The sequence below is a fragment of the Lathyrus oleraceus genome, chromosome 5 (assembly GCF_024323335.1).
Source record: "Lathyrus oleraceus cultivar Zhongwan6 chromosome 5, CAAS_Psat_ZW6_1.0, whole genome shotgun sequence".
Lineage (NCBI taxonomy): Eukaryota > Viridiplantae > Streptophyta > Magnoliopsida > Fabales > Fabaceae > Lathyrus > Lathyrus oleraceus.
The window spans coordinates 544,696,922-544,724,812 of NC_066583.1; the positions used below are offsets into that span (position 1 = coordinate 544,696,922).

The 27,891-nt window shown below is 38.4% G+C and overlaps 1 protein-coding gene across 4 annotated transcripts; it reads right to left on the bottom strand.

Moving 5' to 3' along the window:
* LOC127086255 (Holliday junction resolvase MOC1, chloroplastic) lies at positions 1-27,703 on the bottom strand. 4 transcript variants are annotated; one of them, XM_051026977.1, is made up of 6 exons: positions 27,191-27,703; positions 9,018-9,123; positions 8,565-8,617; positions 7,605-7,736; positions 7,389-7,461; positions 1-324 (listed from the first exon to the last, which is right to left on the bottom strand). In XM_051026977.1, the coding sequence occupies exons 1-6, from the start codon at positions 27,557-27,559 to the stop codon at positions 230-232; spliced, it is 828 nt and encodes a 275-aa protein (XP_050882934.1). In that variant the 5' UTR covers positions 27,560-27,703; the 3' UTR covers positions 1-229. The 4 variants fall into 4 exon arrangements, with proteins under 4 accessions (XP_050882934.1, XP_050882932.1, XP_050882933.1 ...); XM_051026975.1 differs by lacking the exon at positions 9,018-9,123 and adding an exon at positions 26,960-27,065 and having other exon boundaries at positions 27,191-27,699; XM_051026976.1 differs by lacking the exons at positions 8,565-8,617; positions 9,018-9,123 and adding exons at positions 26,507-26,559; positions 26,960-27,065 and having other exon boundaries at positions 27,191-27,699.
* Positions 27,704-27,891: the final 188 nt, after the last annotated feature.

A 27,891-nucleotide genomic window follows, 5' to 3' on the forward strand; every position in this document is an offset into this window, starting at 1 on the left:
TGAGCAACAACATTTTTCCTTTAAAGATATTAATGTTGCTACATTCTCATACTTCAAACTTGAAGTCTCTAACTCTGACTATATCATAAAGATAAATTCCAAATACATTGCAAATAAACTTGGGAATACATAAAAACTAGAATAGTATACAATAGTAATTGGTACCGTTACAATTGGATGCAGTCAAGTCAAAGGAAGGGGCGAAAGAAGCTGATAAATTCGGAAATTTTCAGGTTTCCAATTTGTCAATGATGGTCTCAGTATGTTCATGGCTTTTGTTTTGGTCTTTGCCATACGCAGCAATTAATAAAGCCTCTGCCCTTCCTACAAGACAATTTTAAAAAAAATCAGAGCACATAAAATCTCTGTAGTAATTAACAAGAATCAATCAGCATATATATTCAAAAGTAGAGGGTTTATTTAGAAGATAAACTACAAATACAGCACATGGATGCTTGAAGCTTGATAAGCCATTAACCATGACTCTTCTGAAGATAGCATGTTGATCATAGTCATAATTAGAATTATCATCTTTAGATTAATATTTTTCTTATTTTGAGATATTCTTTCACTCTCTTTGACACATATCAACTAGGTGATGGTATTTTATTCCAGCTACACCATTGTCACGTAGTATTGTGTTAAAAATATGTTACTAGTAACGTATATAATTAATTAAAATTGATATTGTATTGATTATGTTGCTTTATTGTGTACATCTCACACCAGTGTGTGCCTCAGTTCTCTGTCATCCCACATCCAATCACTAGTGTGCCACCACCATCTGGTGTGCTTCTCTCCGGCAAATCCCTCCACAAAATCTTCTCTATGTTCGCATGCACTCTCATGTGCGGCCAGTCTCCCGGCGCGTGAAACTATAAGATAATGAAAATCGTGTCCTTCTCATTGATCTGAATAGAATATATATACATCAATGTGTAATATTTGATCAACTATCTAATTATGATACAACATAATTATAGAAAATTAATTATGACTAATTATAACAAAATATTATATTCTATCACACCCCCCCCCCCCCCCAGTCGAAGCGGGAGGTTCACGGACGCTTAGACTGGTCCGAAAATCATCAAAGAGAATGAAAAAGTCCTTTGGTGAAGATGTCTGCGATCTGATGTCTTGAGGGAACATGAAGAACGTGAACCTGACCACGAGCTACCTTTTCCCGAAAAAATGAATGTGTAATATTTGATCAACTATCTAATTATGATACAACATAACTATAGAAAATTAATTATGACTAATTATAACAAAATATTATTCTATCACACCCCCGCAGTCGAAGCGGGAGGTTCACGAACGCTTAGACTAGTCTGAAAATCATCAAAGAGAATGAAGAAGTCCTTTAGTGAAGATGTCTGCGATTTGATGTCTTGAGGGAACATGAAGAACGTGAGCCTGACCACGAGCTACCTTTTCCCGAAAAAATGAATGTCCATCTCAATATGCTTAGTGCGTTGATAGTGCACAGGATTACCAGATAGATAGATGGCACTAACATTGTCAGAATACACCAAAGTGGCCTGAGGAATAGGAAAATGGAGTTCCGGGAGAAGATTGTGAATCCAACACGATTCGGAGACAACATTGGCAACCCCCTTATATTCGGCTTCAGCACTGGAACGAGAGAGAGTTGGTTGCTTTTTGGAAGACCAAGAAATAAGGTTATCACCTAGATAAACACAATAACCAGATGTAGGAGATAAGTTTTGTAATGGAAGATGGAGATAAGTGTAGTCTAAAATGTAAGGTGCCCTAAACATAGCGCAAAATGCGCTTAAGAGCAAGCATGTGTTTCGTGCGAGGGGCATGCATGTGAAGACAAACTTGTTGAACATCATATGATATATCAGGTCGAGTGAAGGTGAGATACTGTAGGGGCCATGCAAGACTCTGATACAATGAGGGATCCTCATAAGAAGTGTCGGAGGAGGTGTTAAGTTTCTGCTTGGTGTCAACAGGAGTGGCTGATGGTTAACAGGACGCCATGCCAGCACGTTCAATGATCTTTGATGCATAAGTGCTTTGACTGAGAAATATGTCATCAGGATGACGAGATACTGCAATACCCAGAGTAACTCAGATGACCCAAATCCTTCATTGCAAACTCAGATGCTAAGAGTGATATAATTGATTGGCGGAGGACCTGAGTGGAGGTGATGAGGATGATGTCGTCTACATACAGCAGAATGTAGGCCATGTGTAAACCTTGTCGATATATGAAGAGGGAGTGGTCTGATGTGCTATGGCAAAAGCCAATGGTGGCGACATAGTCAGCAAAACATTAGTACCATGTCCTAGGCGCTTGCTTGAGACCATACAATGACTTCTTCAACCGACATACATAATCTGGATGACGGAGGTCGCGGAAACCCAATGGCTGATGCATGTAAACAGTCTCATGAAGATCACCATGTAAAAAGGCATTTTGGACATCCAGTTGATGAATGGGCCAGGATTTGGAGAGAGCAATGGTAACCATTGTTCGAATGGTAGCGGGTTTCACCACGGGGCTAAAAGTCTCATCACAATCCACACCTGGAACCTGTGACCTGCCATCACCTACAAGACGAGCCTTACAACGCTCAAAGGAGCCATCAAAATTTTTCTTATGCCTAAAAATCCACATACATCGAATAAGATTAGCATCATAAGGACGAGGAACTAAATCCCACGTCTTATTTCGAATAAGAGCATCAAATTCAGATTACATTGCGGATTTCCAATTCGGGTCTGATAAGGCTAGTTTGGGGTTTTTAGGTATGGGTGAGATGGTGTGGTCAGAGTGAGAGATTGATAAGTTAAATATCGTGAGGGGTTTGACAATGCCTTTCATACTTCGGATGGTGATGGTTCGTGTAGGTGGAGGTGGATGCGGTTGAATTGATGGTGGTGATGGAGAGTTTATTGTAATGGGTTTATTGATCGAAGAGGTAGGAGATGATGATTGTTGGTTTATTGAGGGTAGTGGTTGGTCAATTGGGATTGTGAGTGTTGGTTGGTTATGTGCAACAGGTGGTGAAATTTGATTTTGCCACTGATGTATAAGGTAGGGGTGAAGGTCATCATCTAAGAATTGATAAGAGTGAGGTGAAGGGGGTGTATCTTGGTGAAGGAAAATTGAGTTTCATCAAAGATAACATGCCTCGAAATTATTAATTTTCTATTAGACAAATCAAAACACTTATAACCTCTATGATTCGGCGGATAACCCAAGAAGACACACGGAGTAGAGCGGGGTTGTAACTTATGAATGGTAGATGACGGGAATAATGGATAACATAGACAACCAAAGACTCTGAGATGTGTGTAGGTGGGATCACGACGATACATGAGTTGTGTTGGTGACTGATTATGAAGTGTTTTACAGGGAATAATATTTAACAGGTAAGTTGCCATGTGGAGAGCATGATGTCAAAACGATGGGGGAACAGAAGAATGAGCTAACATAGTGCGTATCATATTATTAATGGTTCTTATTTTGCGTTCCGCTTTCCCATTTTGTGAGGATGTGTAAGGACAAGAGAAACAAAAAACTAGACCGTGATCAATGCAATATTTTTGAAAAAGCTCATTATTATACTCACCGCCATTGTCACATTGAAATGTTTTGACTTTTTGCAAAAATTGAGTTTGAATGAGTTAAGTAAGTGACTTGAACGTTTCAAACACATGAGATTTTTTGCTAATAGGAAAAGTCCACAGGAAGTTTGTAAAATCATCTAAGAATAAGACATAATATTTATGACCAGCTGAACTTAAAATTGGAGATGTCCATAAATCACTATGTAAAATGTCAAAATGCATCAAAGTCGTAGTTTGAGAATCAAAAAATGGCAATTTAACTTGTTTGCCTAAAACACAATAGTCACAAACAACAGAAGAATTAAAAGGTTCACAACATATGAACTTATTTTTGCGAAGGGAATTCAAAACAGACACGCCAGGATGACCAAGACGATTATGCCAAAGACTGGATGTGAGACCGGCAAAACTGGGAGGAGTGGTAACTGGATAAAGATCTCCACGACTGTCACATCTAAGAAGGGTGATCCCCATCTGAAAATCAGAGACAGTAAAACCAAAAGGATCAAAGGAAACATAAACATTGTTGTCAGTGGTGAGTCGTCTCACAGAAATTAAATTTTCAATCATTTTCAGGGCATGCAGGACATGGTTAAGGTGAAGTGGTTGGTGAGATGTGGTTATTTGTGTGTGTTCGGTGCCGTGAATTGGAATTCTATGGCCACTGCCTACAATGACTTTCTGATTTGAATTACTTACTGAAAAATAAGACGAGAGATTACTTTGTGATGCGGTTGTGTGAGATGTTGCGCCCGTGTCCATGTACCACTGATTGTCAGGAGTGTGGAGTGACATGGTATGCATTGCGGTCTCAATGTTTGTCGGTATCTGAGATGAGGTAGAGGTTGCATACACCTGAGGACGTTGTCTTAGAATGCTTGGCTGCTTAGGAGGACCGGCAGGGCGTGTCCACTGAGAGGTGGGATACGAACACGGTGGCATAGCCCATGGTGGTGGAGTCCAACCCCATGGTTACCAGGTTGGGTATTGCTGTTGTTGTTGCCAAGGAGGAGCGGACCAAGGTGAGAGAGTGTTGGGAGCTCCAGACTAAGGTGCACTGCGGTTACCACATCCCCCTCCGCGACCCTGGTTGCCACGGGAGCGAGAACAATTGTCGGGGCGGCGGTTGCCACCCTGAGAGGTGTCTTCAGTAGGTTTCGGCTGAGTGGTGTGCATAGCAGCATGAGAGCCTGTGTTTGCCATCTTAGCCATATCGGCTTCTTCCAAAGTAAGCATGAAACGAGCCTGATAAAATATCGGAAGAGGGTTGCTCTAGCGAATCAAAGTAGCAACACTGCTGTAAGCTTCTAGGAGACCAGAGATTAGCTGAAGGACCAGACGATGATTGTTGACAAGGGAGCCGACATTTCTCAATTGATCAGAAAGCATCTTAAGACGCTGACAGTAAGCTGAGACATTGGGAAAATCCTCCATACGAGTGTTAGAAAATTCTTGCTCAAGAGTGACAGCTCGAGCATTTTGGTTATCCTGAAAAATATCTTCCAAGCGATTTCATGCTTCCATTGCATTGGAGTTGGGTTCTAGAATAGTGGTCAGCAAATCAGTAGAAATAGTGGAATAAATCCACCGAAGAACGGCGGCATCAAGAGTGGATTATTGTTCATGGTTGGCGTCGGTAATGATTGGTGGCTCTTTTCCGATAGATGGAACGATGTGATGCAGGACTCGATGTGAGCGAGCATAGATGCGGAAAAGCTCGGCTCAGGTGCCATATTGATCTTTTTCCATCTCAAGAATAATAGGAATGTGGTTCCTAATATTGGAGACGGCAAGAGCGGGATGAAACTCCGATTTGGAACCTCGAAATGTGGTGTTCTTGGGCTGGCCGGAATCACCAGTATCGGCGGATTTGTGGGTATCGGCGAATTTGTGGGTATCGACATCACTGTGTTCTGAATGGTCTGATTCAGACATGGCTGCAGGTGTGACGGCTGCGGCGCGAACAGAGGCGAAAGGCGAGAGAATAGGGTGTTTTTCGTGTTCGACGGCAGCGGTACAGAGTACGGTAGTCCTGTTGCGGCGGCAGACTTCAAGGAGGGAGAAGAAGCATGTGGCGACGGACTGTAATGAGGGAGAAGAAGAAACGCGTTTCTGCATTTGTTTGTTTTTTTCTTTTTTTTTAGAGAGAGGGATCGGATAGGATTGATACCATGTAAGATAATGGAAATTGTGTCCTTCTCATTGATCTTAATAGAGTATATATACATCAATGTGTAACATTTGATCAACTATCTAATTATGATACAACATAATTATAGAAAACTAATTATGACTAATTATAACAAAATATTATATTCTATCAAAAATCCATGCATTCTTCCACCAGATCTAGTTTTTCAGCATTTTTCGGAGCTCACCGTCTTTTCCACCACCAGGCGCACCTGTTTGCACATTTTTCACCTACCAACACTCGTGTGATAACTCCGACTTTAATTTTGTCATGTTTACCAAAATTCTGCTCATCAAATGTGAAAAGTTGATTGCGACAGCCAACTACAGCATTTGGGCCGCTTCCGCCAAGCTTTGATTTCAAGGTCAAGGGTGAGAATACAACTTGACCAAACAATCCAAGGATATTGCCACCGTTCAGCACATAAAATGGAAACAAGTTGACACATTCTTATGTTTAAGAATACCAAGGATATTGCCACCGTTCATGACTCCTTGGTTTTCCAATATGCCCAATCTCCAGCACAATACCAAACTTTCACCACTCAATGATGTTTCAAAAAAGGCCAAGAAAGTCTACTCCAATAATGTTCACTATGTCTATAGTGTGACAGTGTCCTTCTTAGTCTCAACTCTCTAGAGCTAGAGAATATGGACAGGCAGGCTTATCTCGGTAAGCTTTATCATTAAATGGTTGATTTTCAATCCCTAACGCCTTTGACTAGTGACTCGATAGCCCATGCCGAACAACTCAGAAGTTTTTCATGATAATGGCACTTGTCGGACTGCCACCACGAGAGCTTGATTTTGTACGTAACTAGATCTTATGGGGATCCATTATTACGATTAGCAAACAATAACTCTGTCTTCTCATCATAAAATGTTCAACATCCATTTCTCCATACAATAAACAACTATGTCTTCTCATCATAAAATGTTCAACATCCATTTCTCCATACAATAGAGGACTCTTACTCACACTTTATATCATCTCAAAATTGTGGTTAAGTCTAACTCAACCTTATAAAACAGTAAGGTGGGAGTTATCTCTATTAATAAAGCATATGTTCATGTTATATATTATATGTTGTGTGACTCTTAGAAGTGAATAAGAGATACACGTTAGTTTCTATAAACTGGCGTATCCTAATATTTTAAACGAATACATTTTCATGTTAAATCAAACTCATTTGATGAAATATCAATAAGTTTTTCAATTTCAGAAAAAATTATTGATTTGATATGTTTTTTTTTTAATTTAATAATCGAATAATAAAATCAATGTCTAGGAAGTCATTAATGATTAAGTATAGAAGCGTTATTTCTTAAGCAAGTGGAGTATGGGTTATTCCAACATAAAATTTTGGATGAAGTGGGAATTTTCTTGTAGCCATAACCGGAAGAGACTCTGATCAAGGGTAAAATCATTGAAAATTACATGGCAGATTTTATAATGGATTAAAAGCTAAATATAAATTATAGGATTTGAGCAAGTTCCATAAGCATTCCCCTTGAAATAGGCTTTGAAGATAGTTTATGTTCATCAAGCGGCAGATTAGTTGAATAATGGACTAAGCAATAGAAATACGTACCATGGTCTTTTTTCCTGCTTAACAGGGAACTCAGTGATGGAAATAATGTGGATGCAAGTTTCCTGCTATCATCCTGCAGTATAATAAAAAATCAAAAACAGCTGTAGCTAGCAAATGAAATGAGTATCCTTGGTGAACAATGTCATATAGTGAATGGAAACTGCATATGATAATTTGATAACACACACTAATCTGTAGTGTCAGGACCAAACCAACCTTTGCAGTCTTGCTTCCAGAGAGTTCAAACTTAGCTTTCCAAGTAAAAGATGGCACTGGAACAACAGTAAATCCTGAGGAAACTAAGATCCCAATCCACAGCCCGTACCCAAATCCTCCACTCCACCAGCCCTTGAATGCAAAAGATGGGGAAAATAGTAGGTTTGAGCTAAAATCATACTTTGATACATATTTTTCTAAATGTTAATTGGAGTTAATTAAAATATTATTTAAAAAAGAAACTGAAAATATAAAGTAGCACATTGAACGTTCGTAACAAAAATATGTTTAGTCCCTCTAAACATAGCATGTTTTAATATCAGTTGGTCACTTAAAAAAATTCTCCTTTTGATCCTTCATTTTTTTATTGTCTGAACTGCCGTTAGTTGCCGTCTCTCAGATGATGATGTGGATAACAGAAGGCCATATAAGCACGGTCGCATGTTAAAAAAAATTGGGTGGCACGTCACCTCCTCATCCATTTCGTCTTCTTCGCTTCCTTTCCCTAACCTAACAATCTTTCCCTCTCCTTTCCCTTCTCCCTCCCATCCACTTCACGGTCACACACAACACTAGCTACTTTTCATCAAAAACACCATCACCATAACCATAACAACCACTTGACACTGCAAACCATTTCCTCCTTCTTCAACCACTATCTCCAACTAGTAGTGGGGAATCTCCAACAAGTAAAACCAATCATGGTGGTAAGATTCAACATCAAAGGCTCAAAGTCCAGACTAAGAAAATAAAGGGGGTTTAAGAGGAGGGAAAATATACAGGAACTAAACCAAAAACAATGTATACTTAAGAGGAACGAAAAACATATCTAAGTCAACGTTCACCTTTGCCCATTTCCGCACTCCAATTTCAATCATAAGGCATAAAATTGATTAAGCACCAATAATAAGCAGTAATAAATGAAGTATTTCAGAAACTAATTTGAGTGAGCATACTAACCTGCTTCCCGTCTTTTGGAAAAGGGATTGACTGCTCTATATATGCAGTGGTTCCTAATCAAATCAAGAATCAGTTTGCAAATATCCAACCACAAACAGTATCAACCTTCAACACGAAAAAGCCAGAATGATTTAAAAATTACTAGTGTAGAAAAACTTAGACCAATACACAGTCCATTAACATTTTGCACAGAAACACAAGAATTAGATTACTAATCTTTCTATCTACCCAACCTATAATGTAAATGGCACTATCAATCTAACTTTTAAAATGTAAGTAACAAATATTAACTAGATCTTATCAAATCAAGTCAGTATGAATGTCTCGCCTCTCAACATATTATAGTCACGGTATCAATACATGGTAATATCGCAATCACATTCTTAACATATCATAGTAGTCTTGACTAGAAAGAAAAAAATGAAAGACTATAAGTAAAGAACTTTAGAATACCAGGTGGAGCATCAAAACTACGGACCAATTGAAAGATAGAATTGGCATTTAATCGTCTCCGTGTTCTTTTACCAACAAGTAATTGCACATGAGGAGAATCAAATACCTGCATATGTTGGGCTGATATACTCACATCTTTTGTCAATATATGGAGACAAAATTCTGAACAAAATCTAACCATTTGACCCAAAAACAAAAAGGAAAGAAATTTATCCCAAAGAAGTGTGGTACCTGAGCGGAACAAACAGAATCATGGATTTTCAGCAACGCAACAGCGCCAGAAACATCTGGGTCGATTCCAAGGAACCATCTGGAGCTCTCAAGTTTGTCTTCATTCAAAAGATGGGTATTTCCTGGAGTAGAGTAAGAGATTGAAGCCAGCCAGTTCTCCTTGAGTTGGTCATTGGAAGAAGCCAAAGACCTACGCTTTCTGACAGGAACTATGGTTTCAGGGTTCTTCAGATTCTGGGTTTGGGAAAGAGAAGAGGCGCAGAAGGATCTGATATCAATAGTGGGTTTGAGTTTGGAAGAAAATTTGTTCATGAAATGCAATTGGGTTTGGTGAAATTCTGGCGTTAATTGCATTTTCAGGGACTCCATGGTTATTATTTTATTATATGTTGATGGAAAAAGGAAGATGGGTGTTTAGAGAAAGATAAAGGAGATAAGAAAATGGATGAAAACCAAATCAAATTCAATTTATTTCGTCTCTTCAATTCTTGGTTTTCTTAATAGGTAAATTAAACATTTTTATTATACTTAAATTTATGCATAAAATATTATAGTATGAAAAACTCGAAAGAAGCAATACACCAATTTAAGAGGATTTTGTATATTATCTTAGTGGTTGAGATCTTGTTGCTCGAAGCTTCTCTTGTGATTGAAATTGATATTATTTTTAAGTGTAATAAATTGTTATTTAAAGGGACATCACGTGGTAGAGATGGTTTGAAAATCCAACATAAATTAGATGTATCGTGGGGAGAAGGTTTAGTTGTGGCAAAAGATGTATTATATGCGATCACTATGGTTGTTAACTTATGACTAGAAGGAAGATGATCAACGAGTTTAGAGAGTTTATAACTTTTCCACCTTTGACATCATTGTTAAGGTCTGGTGGTGGATTACACCCTATGGTCGTAGGTGTCTGGTATTTATGGTTTCTATGAAAGGAGCTGGTAAAGATGTGGTGGCGCAATATCTCAATGACTTCCAACTTGGATTGGGATATCGGGTGGTGCAGGGGCCATTTTGCATAGTGCAAACGGGATGTTGAGCAAGCAATATGGAGATTGTTCTTTGGATATGCTCACAATAGATTTCTTAAATGTTTTTAAAAAGTTAGATCGTTCGGCATTACTGTTCAAGTTGATAGTGTGATGCACATCTATTTCTTTATGGGTTGAGTTTCTTTATGGTCAGGTAGTGAGGTTGTACCACGAGGGATGGGCATATTATGTTAGTCACTAGAGTGCAACAAGGATATCTCTTAAGACCACTCTTTTTTGTTCTTGTGTTAGACTCTCATATTCATAAGATCATAGATAGCTACATGTTTCTCCTTCATGTCTAATATTTTAATGATGAGACCATCATAATGGATTCATAAGAGGTTGTTAAAGCCCTTGAATCATTCGGGAGAAAGGTCTGGGATTGGGTTTTGAATTAAATATTCATAAGAATGAGACAGTTTGGCATTTGTGTGATGTTGTTAGTAAAATTTGTAGGAGAGTTGTTCCCTTCAGACATTATGAGGTTGGTGTTGGATATGAAATTACTTGGAGGGCCTGTTAGTCGAGATGGATGTTTTATGGAAGGGTTTTCCATGAAGAGCGTTATCAGGGTTGTTAAATTAATGCATCTTCTCCCATAGTTAATGGATCCATAAAGTGAGCTTTTCTTCTCCGATCATGCATGGGTGTCACAAAAATATTTTTACCTAAGAATGTATCAATTGATTCACATAGAGGGGGTAGTTATTTGGTTTGATAAATAGTTGCGTATGTGGTTGAAGACATCGTGGTTGGTAAAGGTTCTTTCTTCGAGGACCTTTAACGGATGGTGGCTTTTTTACTTGTTAGAGTTGGGAGATTGGGTTTATACTTGGCAATTAAGGTTGACACATACGCTTTTGTGGTAGAGTTCAATATTAGGTGTTGTAAGACCATAGATTGAGAGATAGTGGGATATATAGTATAGATTTTAATTTTGACATAGCTTTTAGCTTCTAATTTTACTTAAATAATGTAGTCCTCCCCCCCCCCCCCCAAGTCCAACATGTTTTTGTGAATGCCTTTTTAAATAAAAGTGTTCAAAACATGGAACTAAAGTTTACATGAGCACAGGACATAAATCAATTTTTAGGTATTTGGAAGAAGCACATGCCAAGGATTTTCTCCTACATATTCATGTTAATTGGTTAGATAGATATGTGTCATTGGTAAAGTATTGTACTACCTTAGATATCGGCTTATGATTCCTTTGTTTCCTATTCATGAGGTTTATAATATTTGTCATAAGGCGTGCTTGGATACTTTTAGGAAACACGCAACTTATTGTAGGGAGCTTACAGGCTTCAAATACCAACATGATCTTGTTAGTGATGTCCTTTTTTATTTATTTTGATAGAGAAAAAAATCTATGAAGAAATAGTAGGATAAAAAATTTGAAAGTTAGGCTAGGTTTGTGCCCCTCAACAAATCTAGAGAGGATGTGAATGGGTTTAAGACTCATAACTAAGGGCTAAGAAGGGTTGCCAATGCACCTTTTATATTGGGCATACCATTCAAGAAAATTACCATAACAAAAATTGATGTTTATGCAAGGACACCCTTAATTGATGTTGGGAGTAACATTGTTTAATTTAATCTCTTTGATGTTGTGAAACACCCCATGAAAGAGAATTATCTATTTGCAATTGAGTTAGTTGTTAATTTAATTGATGATGAACTCACGCATGAGTTTACTGCAGGTTATCCTTCATTGTCTAACTATACTGACACTAATACTTGTGATGATTACATTCATATTCGATTAGATTTCCTTCATTGTTATTCTTCATGAAAGTCGTAGCTCTTTCTCTTAGCTTTCCAACGACTGGTAGCACGCCTCGATCCGATACTCCTAGCTCCAGTTATGAATTTATTCGTGCAGGCTGCTAATGCTGAAAATAAACTGCGAAAAACAAATAAGTGTAAAAATAAGATAAATTATAAAAACACATTAAAAGGGAAAAATAACCAAACTAAAACATGGAAATGCATAAGTATAAATATAGAAGAATGTGTATCAAAATGCACTGATCAAATTCCCCCACACTTGAACTTTTGCACTCCGAGCAAAATTTAAAATAAAACAAAGAAAACACAAACACATCACTAGCTACTCATCCTAGGCTACAAGTCTTCTTCGCTTAAGTTTGCATCGATAGGTACTAATCTTGCACACTAAGGATATCGTAGGAACACTAATCCACAATTGTGCAGTCATAAACCTCCTGAATACACAAATCAACTCGAATCATGTTATTATGTTAAAGCCTAACTTACTCATCCTTCTTTTTGCTCTTTTTCATCCAGGCGCAATCACATTAAGCCCGTTATCTCCACACACCCATAGCAAGGCGACCGGTTAGTGACTCTGATCCTTTTTGCACGGGATTCTAGTACTTACGTGGCATAACCCTTTGCTTACTCAGTTGTAGATGCGGGGGATCGGACCGTAATCCGCCCTACCAAGTTCAGCACCAGAAACCGCTGAACCAACTAACAACGAGTCTTATTTTCAACAAAAAAATTGAAGGTTCTACATCCGTTGGGTTAAGTGACCGGGTGAGGGTCACCAAACTTAGAAGGTGCATTCCCTTTTCTTTTTTTTTTCTTTTTCAGAACACTCACTTATATTCATCGGCTTCCCTGCGTAGAGTGTGTGTGAGATGGTGATGACTGCTGAAATAAACTACTCAAGAGCTGTCAAAGAATGAGAATTTAAGGCTAAAACATAATAAGAATTCGAATCAATTTCCATATGCAGGAGACTTACGGTGTTAAGACGATACCGATCTTGTGAATTTTTCCCACGTCTCCGCAAACTAATCTCAAATTAGTCAGTCTATAGCCTAAAACTTTCAAGAAGATGCATTTTTTTATTTTTTTATGACTGAAAACAAACAAAACACTAACAAAAACAAGGAAAACAAACAAAACAAATGATTTCCCTCCCCCACACATAAAATAAGCATTTCCCTCAATGAAAATACATTACTAATAAAGTAGAGAGAAGGAAAGAAAGACTCCCTGATCAAGTTACAGGGTAGTTAGGTGCTTCCAAAGAAAGCTCCTCTATGCTGACATCTTCAGTCATTGAACTTTCATGGAATAGCTTCAAGCGCTGCCCATTGACTTTGAAAGTCTTGTTAGTACCTGCACTTTTTATTTCTACTGCACCATAAGGGAAAACATTAGTAATAACAAAAGGGCCAATCCATTTGGATCGAAGTTTTCCAACCAAAAGCTTAAGGCGGGAGTTAAACAGTAAAACCTGTTGGCCCACAGGAAATTCCTTCCTAGAAATCATTTTATCATGGAAGTGCTTAGTTTTCTCTTTATAAATCCTAGAGCTTTCATAAGCCTCTAGTCTAAGCTCTTCCATCTGTTGTAATTGGAGTTTTCTTTCAATACCTGCTTGTTGCATCTCCAAATTACAACTTTTCACCGCCCAATAAGCATGGTGTTCTATCTCAACAGGAAGATGACATGCCTTACCAAAAACAAGTCGATAAGGAGACATCCCAATGGGTGTCTTAAAAGCTGTTCTTTGGGCCCAAAGTGCGTCTTCTAGACGACGACTCCAGTCCTTCCTGTTTGGCTGCACCATTTTCTTTAAAACCTGTTTGATCTCCCTGTTTGAGATCTCAACTATCCCATTAGTTTGTGGGTGATATGCAGTAGAGACTCTGTGCACAACTCCATACTTCCGGAGTAAAGCCTCCATGGTGTGGTTACAGAAATGAGTGCATATGATAGCTCGTGGTATTCCAAACCTGCAAAAGATATTAGACCTGACAAAATTTGCAACAACTCTAGAATCATTAGTCCTAGTGGGGATAGCTTCCACCCACTTTGAAACATAATCAACAACAAGCAAAATGTAATGGAAACCAAATGATACAGGAAAGGGACCCACGAAGTCGATTCCCCATACATCAAATACCTCACAGAAAAGCATAGGCTACTGAGGCATTTCACTCTTGCGAGTGATGTTTGTACCTGCCATCTGGCACTCTTTACAAGTGTTGTAAGTCTCATAAGCATCCTTAAAAACAGTTGGCCAATAGAAACCTGAATCAAGGACTTTTCTTGCAGTCCTTTGCGGACCAAAGTGTCCGCCGACTTGAGATGCATGAGAAAAATTCAAAATGGATTCAATCTCATAGTCGGGGACACATCTCCTAATTACCTGATCGCTACCAAACTTCCAAAGATATGGATCATCCCAAACATAATATTTGACATCACTCTTGAGTTTGTGAATCTGTGATCTAGATGCACCTGTAGGAAAAACACCACCAATAAGAAAATTAACAATGTCAGCAAACCAAGGTGTAATCCCATGCAAAAGAAAAAGTTGCTCATCAGGAAAGTCATCCTGAATAGGAAAAGGCTTTGTGTGGGTTTTTATTGAATAAAACCATTGGGGTTTTGTCCTCCAAGAATTGGGGGGTTCTGCACTAACCTTTGCTTCACAGATTCAGCCGAGTGAAAAGTTTGAAGAATAGTGGGTTCGGTCAAACAAGTAACGGTAACCGGAGGATTGTGAAGAAAACTTAGGGTTCAAGCGACTTACGATCGAAATCAGTCGAGCTAAAGTTTTGGAGAACGTGGAGTTCTTGCAATAAGGTAGTTGTAACCGAAGGTTTGTTCGAAGCGCTTTAAGGACTTGGTTCAACTCGAATCAAGGGGAGAGAAGCTAATAGGATCTGCAACAACACTAGGGGTTGATTGGTGGTGATCATTTGTTCTCTTGTATCAACTTTGCAACTTAGTAATAAAGATATCTCAATTCTAGATTTAGAATTGAGGGCAAACGCACCCTAGGTGAGGACAGTAGGGGAACTGCCTAAACAAATTCGGTGTTGTTCTCTCTTTCTCTTAACTCTTTAAATTCTGCATTAATTATGTTTTGTGTGAAATTAATAGTAAAATCAATCTCGCTTGATTGTTGTGCATAGTAGTTGTTCGATAAATTAGTGCAATCACTTAGATTACAACTGAGTAAAATTTTGCACATTCAATTTGAGTGAAATTGATACTTGGTGTGGAGTGCTCACCAAGTGTTCGATAAAATTAATCTCTAACAAATCTATTAATATTTTACTTGCTCTCTTATTGTGTTAACGCATTATTAGAGGTAACGATATCAAGGATTGTGGTAGTTAATTGATTGATTTAGATAGTGGTTGATTATCTCTATCGTAGTTATTCCATTCGGTTTCATGCATATCCGATCTTTCCATTAACGAATCGCTTAGACGATTATAATCTAGGGTGCTTCTGCAACCGTTGAAAATATTTTTAAAAAAGCACTAAATTTCAAAATTTGATCTGTTCAACCCCCCTTCTAGATCGGTATTATCGTCTAACAGATTTTTCTTGCGCAAAGGGCGGAGAGGGCTTGCAAGTATAGGATGAAGTAATTTTTTCTCTGCAAAAGGCAGAGGAGACTTGCAAAATACAATCAAGGGAGACATATGTTTTTCTCATGCAAAAGACGGAGAATACTTACAAAAGGTAAGCGAAGGTAGAAATATATTTTCCTATGCAAAAGGCAGAGGATACTTACAAAAGGTAAGCAAAAAGAAGTAAACAAAAGAATTTTCCCATGCAAAAGGCAAGGGGTACTTACAAGAGGTAAGTGTAAACAAAAGAATTTGTCGTGCAAAAGACAATGGGAGCTTCCAAAAGGCCAGTAGGTTGGAAATAGAATTTATCGTTCAAAAGATCTAGGGAACTTGCAAAAGGCAAACGTAAAGCAAAAGGGTCTTCCCACGCAAAAAGGCAAAGGGAACTTACAAAAGGTAAGCATAAACGACATAATTTTTCTCCATGCAAAAGGCAATGGGTACTTACAAAAGGTAAGCGGGTTGGAAACATAATTCCTCATGCAAAAGACCGAGGAAATTTACAAAAGGCAAGCGTAAAACAAAGGGATCTTCCCATGCAAAAGGTAGTGGGTACTTACAAAAGGTAAGCAAAAAGATAAATTTCTCATGCAAAAGGTAGGGGGGACTTGCAAAAGACAAGTGTAGAGGAGATGATAATCCTTATGCAAAAGACATAGGGAACTTGCAAAAGGCAAGAGAACGACATGATATCTCTCAGGCCGAGGAGGAGATGTAGTTTCTGAAGTGTGGTGATCACTTGGACTGCCAAACACATATCGGGTGTCCAAAAAATCGGGAAGGGAGTAAGTCATACGTCTAGTCTCTTATTTTGTACTCAAAACGCAAAGTTCTTAACAAAGATAATTTTCTCGTGCAAAAGGCAGTGAGGACTTACAAAAGGTAAGTGAAGAGACATGATTTCGTGCAAAAGGCAGCGAAATAACTTACAAAAGGTAAGTAAAAACAATAGGATTTCCCTATGCGAAAGGCAAGGGAGGACTTGCAAAAGGCATAGGGACTGACGTATCCCTCGTGAAAAAGGTCGATGGGACTTACAAAAGATAAACGCAAAGGGGAGACAATTCTCTTGTGCAAAAGGCAATGAGAATTTGCAAAAGGCAAGACGTTTGGTATATAAATTTCTTATGCAAAAGGCATAGAATACTGACAAAAGGCAATAATATTTGCAAAAGGCAAATAAACAAAAAATGCTTTGGGAGAATCCGTTGGGGATGTGAAATGGCAAGCAGACTCGGTGGGGATGAAATGAGGTAAGATATTGTGAATTCCCATATATTTTCTGAAAAGATTTACGACGAGCAAACACGATGGTAAATAGGTGGATACTTGTAACGCGGAAATAGTGCCAATACAAGATATATAATCTTTTTAAGAGAGAGATCATCTTCAACTCAGCGGTTAGTAAAAATGTATGTTGGGGGAGAAATGGTTTACATCAGTACGATGACTAGACTATCATTAATTCAGGATTGGAAAGCAAACATCAATACAGACAAGTATTGGAGGGTGGGAAAGATAAGGTCGACACAGACGAACGTTGAAAATCAATAGAAACGAGTATTGAAAGATGAGATCTACATAGACAAATGGGGCATGGACATATAGCGCAACTTCCCTTGGTCCTGATGTAGTTGAAATTTTTCAAAATGGTTGTTAACTACTTCACCAAGTGAACTGAAGCTCAAACCTTAGCAAATATATTGGCCACTAATATCCATTAGTTATTTAAGAATGTCCTAACTTGGTACAGGATCTCGCAATGTATGGTCACTGACAACGAAGCTCAATTCACCGACAAGAATTTGAGAAAACTCTTCAAAGACTTGGAGATTAAGCATTACTACTACACATCATTGAAACACCCTCAAACCAATGGTCAAGTAGAAGCTGCCAATATAGTCATGTTGAGAGGATTGAGAAGAAGACTAGAGGGTCCAAGAAAAACTGGACAGAAAAGCTTCCAAACATCCTATGAAAATCCTGGATCTTCAATATTCAAGAAATATTGAGTGTTTGTATTTTCAACCATGTATAAATTAAAATATGGTGTTCAAAAAATAATCTAAAAACACCTAATCTGAGGTTCCAAGAATCCAATGAACAACATACTCAACAAAAATCTTTAATAGAAAAAAAGAAATATATGTAAAACTAACAATAGGTGTGAGAGATCAAGTATATAGAACCTTTCATAAATGACTAAGTTTGTTGTGCAAGGTATCATAAGAAATAAATGTTGTACAACTTTCAAGATTGTATATTCTTGAGAAATCTTTAGAGCAACATCACGTTTAAAGTAAAGTGTAGGTGCTTGAGTCAAGGGAGCATCGTGTGGATTATTCAAAACCTTTTTGAAGGTTTTCTTTGGTTGCAGTCTATGAAGCTCCAACACGCCATTCACACAGCGTGTCGCCGTGTCAGACACGTGTCAGACACCGACACACATACGACACGTTTCATACACGTTTTTGAAGTGTCCAACAGAAAAAAAATTAAATGTTATGGACACGGATACGACACTTTATTTCAAATAAAGGAGACATCACAATTCAGAAAATTCCAGAATTTTTAAAAAAAATAGAAACTCAGCTCAAAAAATTTCAAAATTTCAAAAATAAATAAGTTTTTTTAGCTTTCATATTCCACTTCTTTACTATAAAAATAACACAATTATGACTCCTTGTTTTTTTTTATATTTCAATGTTTTTGTCTCCACAAAATTCTTTTATCTTCTCCGGTTATTTTCCTCTTTGCACACCATTGCTTCGGTTTTCATAAGGTATATATGAATATCAATTATCATGTTCAAAATTTGTTTGAAAGTGTTGAAAGAATTTTTGATTATTTTTTATCTTAAATAAACATAAATTTTGCTTCTCATTTTAATTTTTTTATAAATTTTGTCTATAAATTGTATTATTATATTAATATATAAAATATATATAACTGTGTCCGTGTCCTATGAGTTTTACATTATCTGGGTCCTCGTGTCCGTGCTTCACAGGTTGCAGAAATCTCAACGAAGTCACTGCAGGAGTAGATTGGAGAACCGTATCAATAGACTAAGGCAATACAATAGCAGGTCGCAAGCAAACATAACCATGATTACGATCGAATAGCAACAAATCACAACGGCCTTGGGCCATGGCAAAACAATAAGTTATATGGTGTCACTAAAAAACAAAAGGGGGACGGGTTTCTACAATTATGCACACTGCCGAGAAACAAAACTTAACAGAAAAGAAAAATTGGTCTTGAAAAAAAGCACCAGAGAAATTCAAGATGTTAAAGGATGAATTGAAAGAGGACACTCATGTTGAACAATGTAAAGGCTTCCCAAGAAACTCAAACAGCTTATGGACAAACAATATATCAAAAGATGCAAGACTACATGAGCAACAACATTTTTCCTTTAAAGATATTAATGTTGCTACATTCTCATACTTCAAACTTGAAGTCTCTAACTCTGACTATATCATAAAGATAAATTCCAAATACATTGCAAATAAACTTGGGAATACATAAAAACTAGAATAGTATACAATAGTAATTGGTACCGTTACAATTGGATGCAGTCAAGTCAAAGGAAGGGGCGAAAGAAGCTGATAAATTCGGAAATTTTCAGGTTTCCAATTTGTCAATGATGGTCTCAGTATGTTCATGGCTTTTGTTTTGGTCTTTGCCATACGCAGCAATTAATAAAGCCTCTGCCCTTCCTACAAGACAATTTTTAAAAAAATCAGAGCACATAAAATCTCTGTAGTAATTAACAAGAATCAATCAGCATATATATTCAAAAGTAGAGGGTTTATTTAGTAGATAAACTACAAATACAGCACATGGATGCTTGAAGCTTGATAAGCCATTAACCATGACTCTTCTGAAGATAGCATGTTGATCATAGTCATAATTAGAATTATCATCTTTAGATTAATATTTTTCTTATTTTGAGATATTCTTTCACTCTCTTTGACACATATCAACTAGGTGATGGTATTTTATTCCAGCTACACCATTGTCACGTAGTATTGTGTTAAAAATATGTTACTAGTAACGTATATAATTAATTAAAATTGATATTGTATTGATTATGTTGCTTTATTGTGTACATCTCACACCAGTGTGTGCCTCAGTTCTCTGTCATCCCACATCCAATCACTAGTGTGCCACCACCATCTGGTGTGCTTCTCTCCGGCAAATCCCTCCATAAAATCTTCTCTATGTTTGCATGCACTCTCATGTGCGGCCAGTCTTCCGGCACGTGAAACTATAAGATAATGAAAATCGTGTCCTTCTCATTGATCTGAATAGAATATATATACATCAATGTGTAATATTTGATCAACTATCTAATTATGATACAACATAATTATAGAAAATTAATTATGACTAATTATAACAAAATATTATATTCTATCACACCCCCCAGTCGAAGCGGGAGGTTCACGGACGCTTAGACTGGTCCGAAAATCATCAAAGAGAATGAAAAAGTCCTTTGGTGAAGATGTCTGCGATCTGATGTCTTGAGGGAACATGAAGAACGTGAACCTGACCACGAGCTACCTTTTCCCGAAAAAATGAATGTGTAATATTCGATCAACTATCTAATTATGATACAACATAACTATAGAAAATTAATTATGGCTAATTATAACAAAATATTATTCTATCACACCCCCGCAGTCGAAGCGGGAGGTTCACGGACGCTTAGACTGGTCCGAAAATCATCAAAGAGAATGAAGAAGTCCTTTAGTGAAGATGTCTGCGATCTGATGTCTTGAGGGAACATGAAGAACGTGAGCCTGACCACGAGCTACCTTTTCCCGAAAAAATGAATGTCCATCTCAATATGCTTAGTGCGTTGATAGTGCACAGGATTACCAGATAGATAGATGGCACTAACATTGTCAGAATACACCAAAGTGGCCTGAGGAATAGGAAAATGGAGTTCCGGGAGAAGATTGTGAATCCAACACGATTCGGAGACAACATTGGCAACCCCCTTATATTCGGCTTCAGCACTGGAACGAGAGAGAGTTGGTTGCTTTTTGGAAAACCAAGAAATAAGGTTATCACCTAGATAAACACAATAACCAGATGTAGAAAGTCTAGTGTCGGGACATCCACCTCAATCAGCTTCAATGTAGGAGATAAGTTTTGTAATGAAAGATGGAGATAAGTGTAGTCTAAAATGTAAGGTGCCCTAAACATAGCGCAAAATGCGCTTAAGAGCAAGCATGTGTTTCGTGCGAGGGGCATGCATGTGAAGACAAACTTGTTGAACATCATATGATATATCAGGTCGAGTGAAGGTGAGATACTGTAGGGGCCATGCAAGACTCTGATACAATGAGGGATCCTCATAAGAAGTGTCGGAGGAGGTGTTAAGTTTCTGCTTGGTGTCAACAGGAGTGGCTGATGGTTTACAGGACGCCATGCCAGCACGTTCAATGACCTTTGATGCATAAGTGCTTTGACTGAGAAATATGTCATCAGGATGACGAGATACTGAAATACCCAGAGTAACTCAGATGGCCCAAATCCTTCATTGCAAACTCAGATGCTAAGAGTGATATAATTGATTGGCGGAGGACCTGAGTGGAGGTGATGAGGATGATGTCGTCTACATACAGCAGAATGTAGGCCATGTGTAAACCTTATGATATATGAAGAGGGAGTGGTCTGATGTGCTATGGCAAAAGCCAATGGTGGCGACATAGTCAGCAAAACATTAGTACCATGTCCTAGGCGCTTGCTTGAGACCATACAATGACTTCTTCAACCGACATACATAATCTGGATGACGGAGGTCGCGGAAACCCAATGGCTGATGCATGTAAACAGTCTCATGAAGATCACCATGTAAAAAGGCATTTTGGACATCCAGTTGATGAATGGGCCAGGATTTGGAGAGAGCAATGGTAACCATTGTTCGAATGGTAGCGGGTTTCACCACGGGGCTAAAAGTCTCATCACAATCCACACCTGGAACCTGTGACCTGCCATCACCTACAAGACGAGCCTTACAACGCTCAAAGGAGCCATCGGAATTTTTCTTATGCCTAAAAATCCACATACATCGAATAAGATTAGCATCATAAGGACGAGGAACTAAATCCCACGTCTTATTTTGAATAAGAGCATCAAATTCAGATTGCATTGCGGATTTCCAATTCGGGTCTGATAAGGCTAGTTTGGGGTTTTTAGGTATGGGTGAGATGGTGTGGTCAGAGTGAGAGATTGATAAGTTAAATATCGTGAGGGGTTTGACAATGCCTTTCATACTTCGGGTGGTGATGGTTCGTGTAGGTGGAGGTGGATGCGGTTGAATTGATGGTGGTGATGGAGAGTTTATAGTAATGGGTGTGTTGATCGAAGAGGTAGGAGATGATGATTGTTGGTTTATTGAGGGTAGTGGTTGGTCAATTGGGATTGTGGGTGTTGGTTGGTTATGTGCAACAGGTGGTGAAATTTGATTTTGGCACTGATGTATAAGGTAGGGGTGAAGGTCATCATCTAAGAATTGATAAGAGTGAGGTGAAGGGGGTGTATCTTGGTGAAGGAAAATTGAGTTTCATCAAAGATAACATGCTTCGAAATTATTAATTTTATATTAGACAAATCAAAACACTTATAACCTCTATGATTCGGCGGATAACCCAAGAAGACACACGGAGTAGAGCGGGGTTGTAACTTATGAATGGTAGATGACGGGAATAATGGATAACATAGACAACCAAAGACTCTGAGATGTGTGTAGGTGGGATCACGACGATACATGAGTTGTGTTGGTGACTGATTATGAAGTGTTTTACAGGGAATAATATTTAACAGGTAAGTTGCCATGTGGAGAGCATGATGTCAAAACGATGGGGGAACAGAAGAATGAGCTAACATAGTGCGTATCATATTATTAATGGTTCTTATTTTGCGTTCCGCTTTCCCATTTTGTGAGGATGTGTAAGGACAAGAGAAACGAAAAACTAGACCGTGATCAGTGCAATATTTTTGAAAAAGCTCATTATTATATTCACCGCCATTGTCACATTGAAATGTTTTGACTTTTTGCAAAAATTGAGTTTGAATGAGTTAAGTAAGTGACTTGAACGTTTCAAACACATGAGATTTTTTGCTAATAGGAAAAGTCCACAAGAAGTTTGTAAAATCATCTAAGAATAAGACATAATATTTATGACCAGTTGAACTTAAAATTGGAGATGTCCATAAATCACTATGTAAAATGTCAAAATGCATCAAAGTCGTAGTTTGAGAATCAAAAAATGGCAATTTAACTTGTTTGCCTAAAACACAATAGTCACAAACGACAGAAGAATTAAAAGGTTCACAACATATGAACTTATTTTTGCGAAGGGAATTCAAAACAGACACGCCAGGATGACCAAGACGATTATGCCAAAGACTGGATGTGAGACCGGCAAAACTGGGAGGAGTGGTAACTGGATAAAGATCTCCACGACTGTCACATCTAAGAAGGGTGATCCCCGTCTGAAAATCAGAGACAGTAAAACCAAAAGGATCAAAGGAAACATAAACATTGTTGTCAGTGGTGAGTCGTCTCACAGAAATTAAATTTTCAATCATTTTCAGGGCATGCAGGACATGGTTAAGGTGAAGTGGTTGGTGAGACGTGGTTATTTGTGTGTGTTCGGTGCCGTGAATTGGAATTCTAGGGCCACTGCCTACAATGACTTTCTGAATTGAATTACTTACTGAAAAATAAGACGAGAGATTACTTTGTGATGCGGTTGTGTGAGATGTTGCGCCCGTGTCCATGTACCACTGATTATCAGGAGTGTGGAGTGACATGGTATGCATTGCGGTCTCAATGTTTGTCGGTATCTGAGATGAGGTAGAGGTTGCATACACCTGAGGACGTTGTCTTAGAATGCTTGGCTGCTTAGGAGGACCGGCAGGGCGTGTCAACTGAGAGGTGGGATACGGACACGGTGGCATAACCCATGGTTACCAGGTTGGGTATTGCTGTTGTTGTTGCCAAGGAGGAGCGGACCAAGGTGAGAGAGCGTTGGGAGCTCCAGACTAAGGTGCACTGCGGTTACCACATCCCCCTCCGCGACCCTGGTTGCCACGGGAGCGAGAACAATTGTCGGGGCGACGGTTGCCACCCTGAGAGGTGTCTTCAGTAGGTTTCGGCTGAGTGGTGTGCATAGCAGCATGAGAGCCTGTGTTTGCCATCTTAGCCATATCGGCTTCTTCCAAAGTAAGCATGAAACGAGCCTGATAAAATATCGGAAGAGGGTTGCTCTAGCGAATCAAAGTAGCAACACTGCTGTAAGCTTCTAGGAGACCAGAGATTAGCTGAAGGACCAGACGATGATTGTTGACAGGGGAGCCGACATTTCTCAATTGATCAGAAAGCATCTTAAGATGCTGACAGTAAGCTGAGACATTGGGAAAATCCTCCATACGAGTGTTAGAAAACTCTTGCTCAAGAGTGACAGCTCGAGCATTTTGGTTATCCTGAAAAATATCTTCCAAGCGATTTCATGCTTCCATTGCATTGGAGTTGGGTTCTAGAATAGTGGTCAGCAAATCAGTAGAAATAGTGGAATAAATCCACCGAAGAACGGCGGCATCAAGAGTGGATTATTGTTCATGGTTGGCGTCGGTAATGATTGGTGGCTCTTTTCCGATAGATGGAACGATGTGATGCAGGACTCGATGTGAGCGAGCATAGATGCGGAAAAGCTCGGCCCAGGTGCCATATTGATCTTTTTCCATCTCAAGAATAATAGGAATGTGGTTCCTAATATTGGAGACGGCAAGAGCGGGATGAAACTCCGATTTGGAACCTCGAAATGTGGTGTTCTTGGGCTGGCCGGAATCACCAGTATCGGCGGATTTGTGGGTATCGGCGGATTTGTGGGTATCGACATCACTGTGTTCTGAATGGTCTGATTCAGACATGGCTGCAGGTGTGACGGCTGCGGCGCGAACAGAGGCGAAAGGCGAGAGAATAGGGTGTTTTTCGTGTTCGACGGCAGCGGTACAGAGTACGGTAGTCCTGTTGCGGCGGCAGACTTCAAGGAGGGAGAAGAAGCATGTGGCGACGGACTGTAATGAGGGAGAAGAAGAAACGCGTTTCTGCATTTGTTTCTTTTTTTCTTTTTTTTTAGAGAGAGGGAACGGATAGGATTGATACCATGTAAGATAATGGAAATTGTGTCCTTCTCATTGATCTTAATAGAGTATATATACATCAATGTGTAACATTTGATCAACTATCTAATTATGATACAACATAATTATAGAAAACTAATTATGACTAATTATAACAAAATATTATATTCTATCAAAAATCCATGCATTCTTCCACCAGATCTAGTTTTTCAGCATTTTTCGGAGCTCACCGTCTTTTCCACCACCAGGCGCACCTGTTTGCACATTTTTCACCTACCAACACTCGTGTGATAACTCCGACTTTAATTTTGTCATGTTTACCAAAATTCTGCTCATCAAATGTGAAAAGTTGACTGCGACAGCCAACTACAGCATTTGGGCCGCTTCCGCCAAGCTTTGATTTCAAGGTCAAGGGTGAGAATACAACTTGACCAAACAATCCAAGGATATTGCCACCGTTCAGCACATAAAATGGAAACAAGTTGACACATTCTTATGTTTAAGAATACCAAGGATATTGCCACCGTTCATGACTCCTTGGTTTTCCAATATGCCCAATCTCCAGCACAATACCAAACTTTCACCACTCAATGATGTTTCAAAAAAGGCCAAGAAAGTCTACTCCAATAATGTTCACTATGTCTATAGTGTGACAGTGTCCTTCTTAGTCTCAACTCTCTAGAGCTGGAGAATATGGACAGGCAGGCTTATCTCGGTAAGCTTTATCATTAAATGGTTGATTTTCAATCCCTAACGCCTTTGACTAGTGACTCGATAGCCCATGCCGAACAACTCAGAAGTTTTTCATGATAATGGCACTTGTCGGACTGCCACCACGAGAGCTTGATTTTGTACGTAACTAGATCTTATGGGGATCCATTTTTCTAAATGTTAATTGGAGTTAATTAAAATATTATTTAAAAAAGAAACTGAAAATATAAAGTAGCACATTGAACGTTCGTAACAAAAATATGTTTAGTCCCTCTAAACATAGCATGTTTTAATATCAGTTGGTCACTTAAAAAAATTCTCCTTTTGATCCTTCATTTTTTTATTGTCTGGACTGCCGTTAGTTGCCGTCTCTCAGATGATGATGTGGATAACAGAAGGCCATATAAGCACGGTCGCATGTTAAAAAAAAATTGGGTGGCACGTCACCTCCTCATCCATTTCGTCTTCTTCGCTTCCTTTCCCTAACCTAACAATCTTTCCCTCTCCTTTCCCTTCTCCCTCCCATCCACTTCACGGTCACACACAACACTAGCTACTTTTCATCAAAAACACCATCACCATAACCATAACAACCACTTGACACTGCAAACCATTTCCTCCTTCTTCAACCACTATCTCCAACTAGTAGTGGGGAATCTCCAACAAGTAAAACCAATCATGGTGGTAAGATTCAACATCAAAGGCTCAAAGTCCAGACTAAGAAAATAAAGGGGGTTTAAGAGGAGGGAAAATATACAGGAACTAAACCAAAAACAATGTATACTTAAGAGGAACGAAAAACATATCTAAGTCAACGTTCACCTTTGCCCATTTCCGCACTCAAATTTCAATCATAAGGCATAAAATTGATTAAGCACCAATAATAAGCAGTAATAAATGAAGTATTTCAGAAACTAATTTGAGTGAGCATACTAACCTGCTTCCCGTCTTTTGGAAAAGGGATTGACTGCTCTATATATGCAGTGGTTCCTAATCAAATCAAGAATCAGTTTGCAAATATCCAACCACAAACAGTATCAACCTTCAACACGAAAAAGCCAGAATGATTTAAAAATTACTAGTGTAGAAAAACTTAGACCAATACACAGTCCATTAACATTTTGCACAGAAACACAAGAATTAGATTACTAATCTTTCTATCTACCCAACCTATAATGTAAATGGCACTATCAATCTAACTTTTAAAATGTAAGTAACAAATATTAACTAGATCTTATCAAATCAAGTCAGTATGAATGTCTCGCCTCTCAACATATTATAGTCACGGTATCAATACATGGTAATATCGCAATCACATTCTTAACATATCATAGTAGTCTTGACTAGAAAGAAAAAAATGAAAGACTATAAGTAAAGAACTTTAGAATACCAGGTGGAGCATCAAAACTACGGACCAATTGAAAGATAGAATTGGCATTTAATCGTCTCCGTGTTCTTTTACCAACAAGTAATTGCACATGAGGAGAATCAAATACCTGCATATGTTGGGCTGATATACTCACATCTTTTGTCAATATATGGAGACAAAATTCTGAACAAAATCTAACCATTTGACCCAAAAACAAAAAGGAAAGAAATTTATCCCAAAGAAGTGTGGTACCTGAGCGGAACAAACAGAATCATGGATTTTCAGCAACGCAACAGCGCCAGAAACATCTGGGTCGATTCCAAGGAACCATCTGGAGCTCTCAAGTTTGTCTTCATTCAAAAGATGGGTATTTCCTGGAGTAGAGTAAGAGATTGAAGCCAGCCAGTTCTCCTTGAGTTGGTCATTGGAAGAAGCCAAAGACCTACGCTTTCTGACAGGAACTATGGTTTCAGGGTTCTTCAGATTCTGGGTTTGGGAAAGAGAAGAGGCGCAGAAGGATCTGATATCAATAGTGGGTTTGAGTTTGGAAGAAAATTTGTTCATGAAATGCAATTGGGTTTGGTGAAATTCTGGCGTTAATTGCATTTTCAGGGACTCCATGGTTATTATTTTATTATATGTTGATGGAAAAAGGAAGATGGGTGTTTAGAGAAAGATAAAGGAGATAAGAAAATGGATGAAAACCAAATCAAATTCAATTTATTTCGTCTCTTCAATTCTTGGTTTTCTTAATAGGTAAATTAAACATTTTTATTATACTTAAATTTATGCATAAAATATTATAGTATGAAAAACTCGAAAGAAGCAATACACCAATTTAAGAGGATTTTGTATATTATCTTAGTGGTTGAGATCTTGTTGCTCGAAGCTTCTCTTGTGATTGAAATTGATATTATTTTTAAGTGTAATAAATTGTTATTTAAAGGGACATC

Excerpts from the sequence above, each read along its gene's own strand:
- LOC127086255 (XM_051026977.1), bottom strand. The coding sequence starts at position 27,559 with ATGGAGTCCCTGAAAATGCAATTAACGCCAGAATTTCACCAAACCCAA. Across the intron at positions 9,124-27,190 it reads ATTCTGTTTGTTCCGCTCAG|GTATTTGATTCTCCTCATGT; the intron begins GTACCACACTTC and ends CAACATATGCAG. Across the intron at positions 325-7,388 it reads AAGCAGGAAAAAAGACCATG|GAAGGGCAGAGGCTTTATTA; the intron begins GTACGTATTTCT and ends ATTGTCTTGTAG.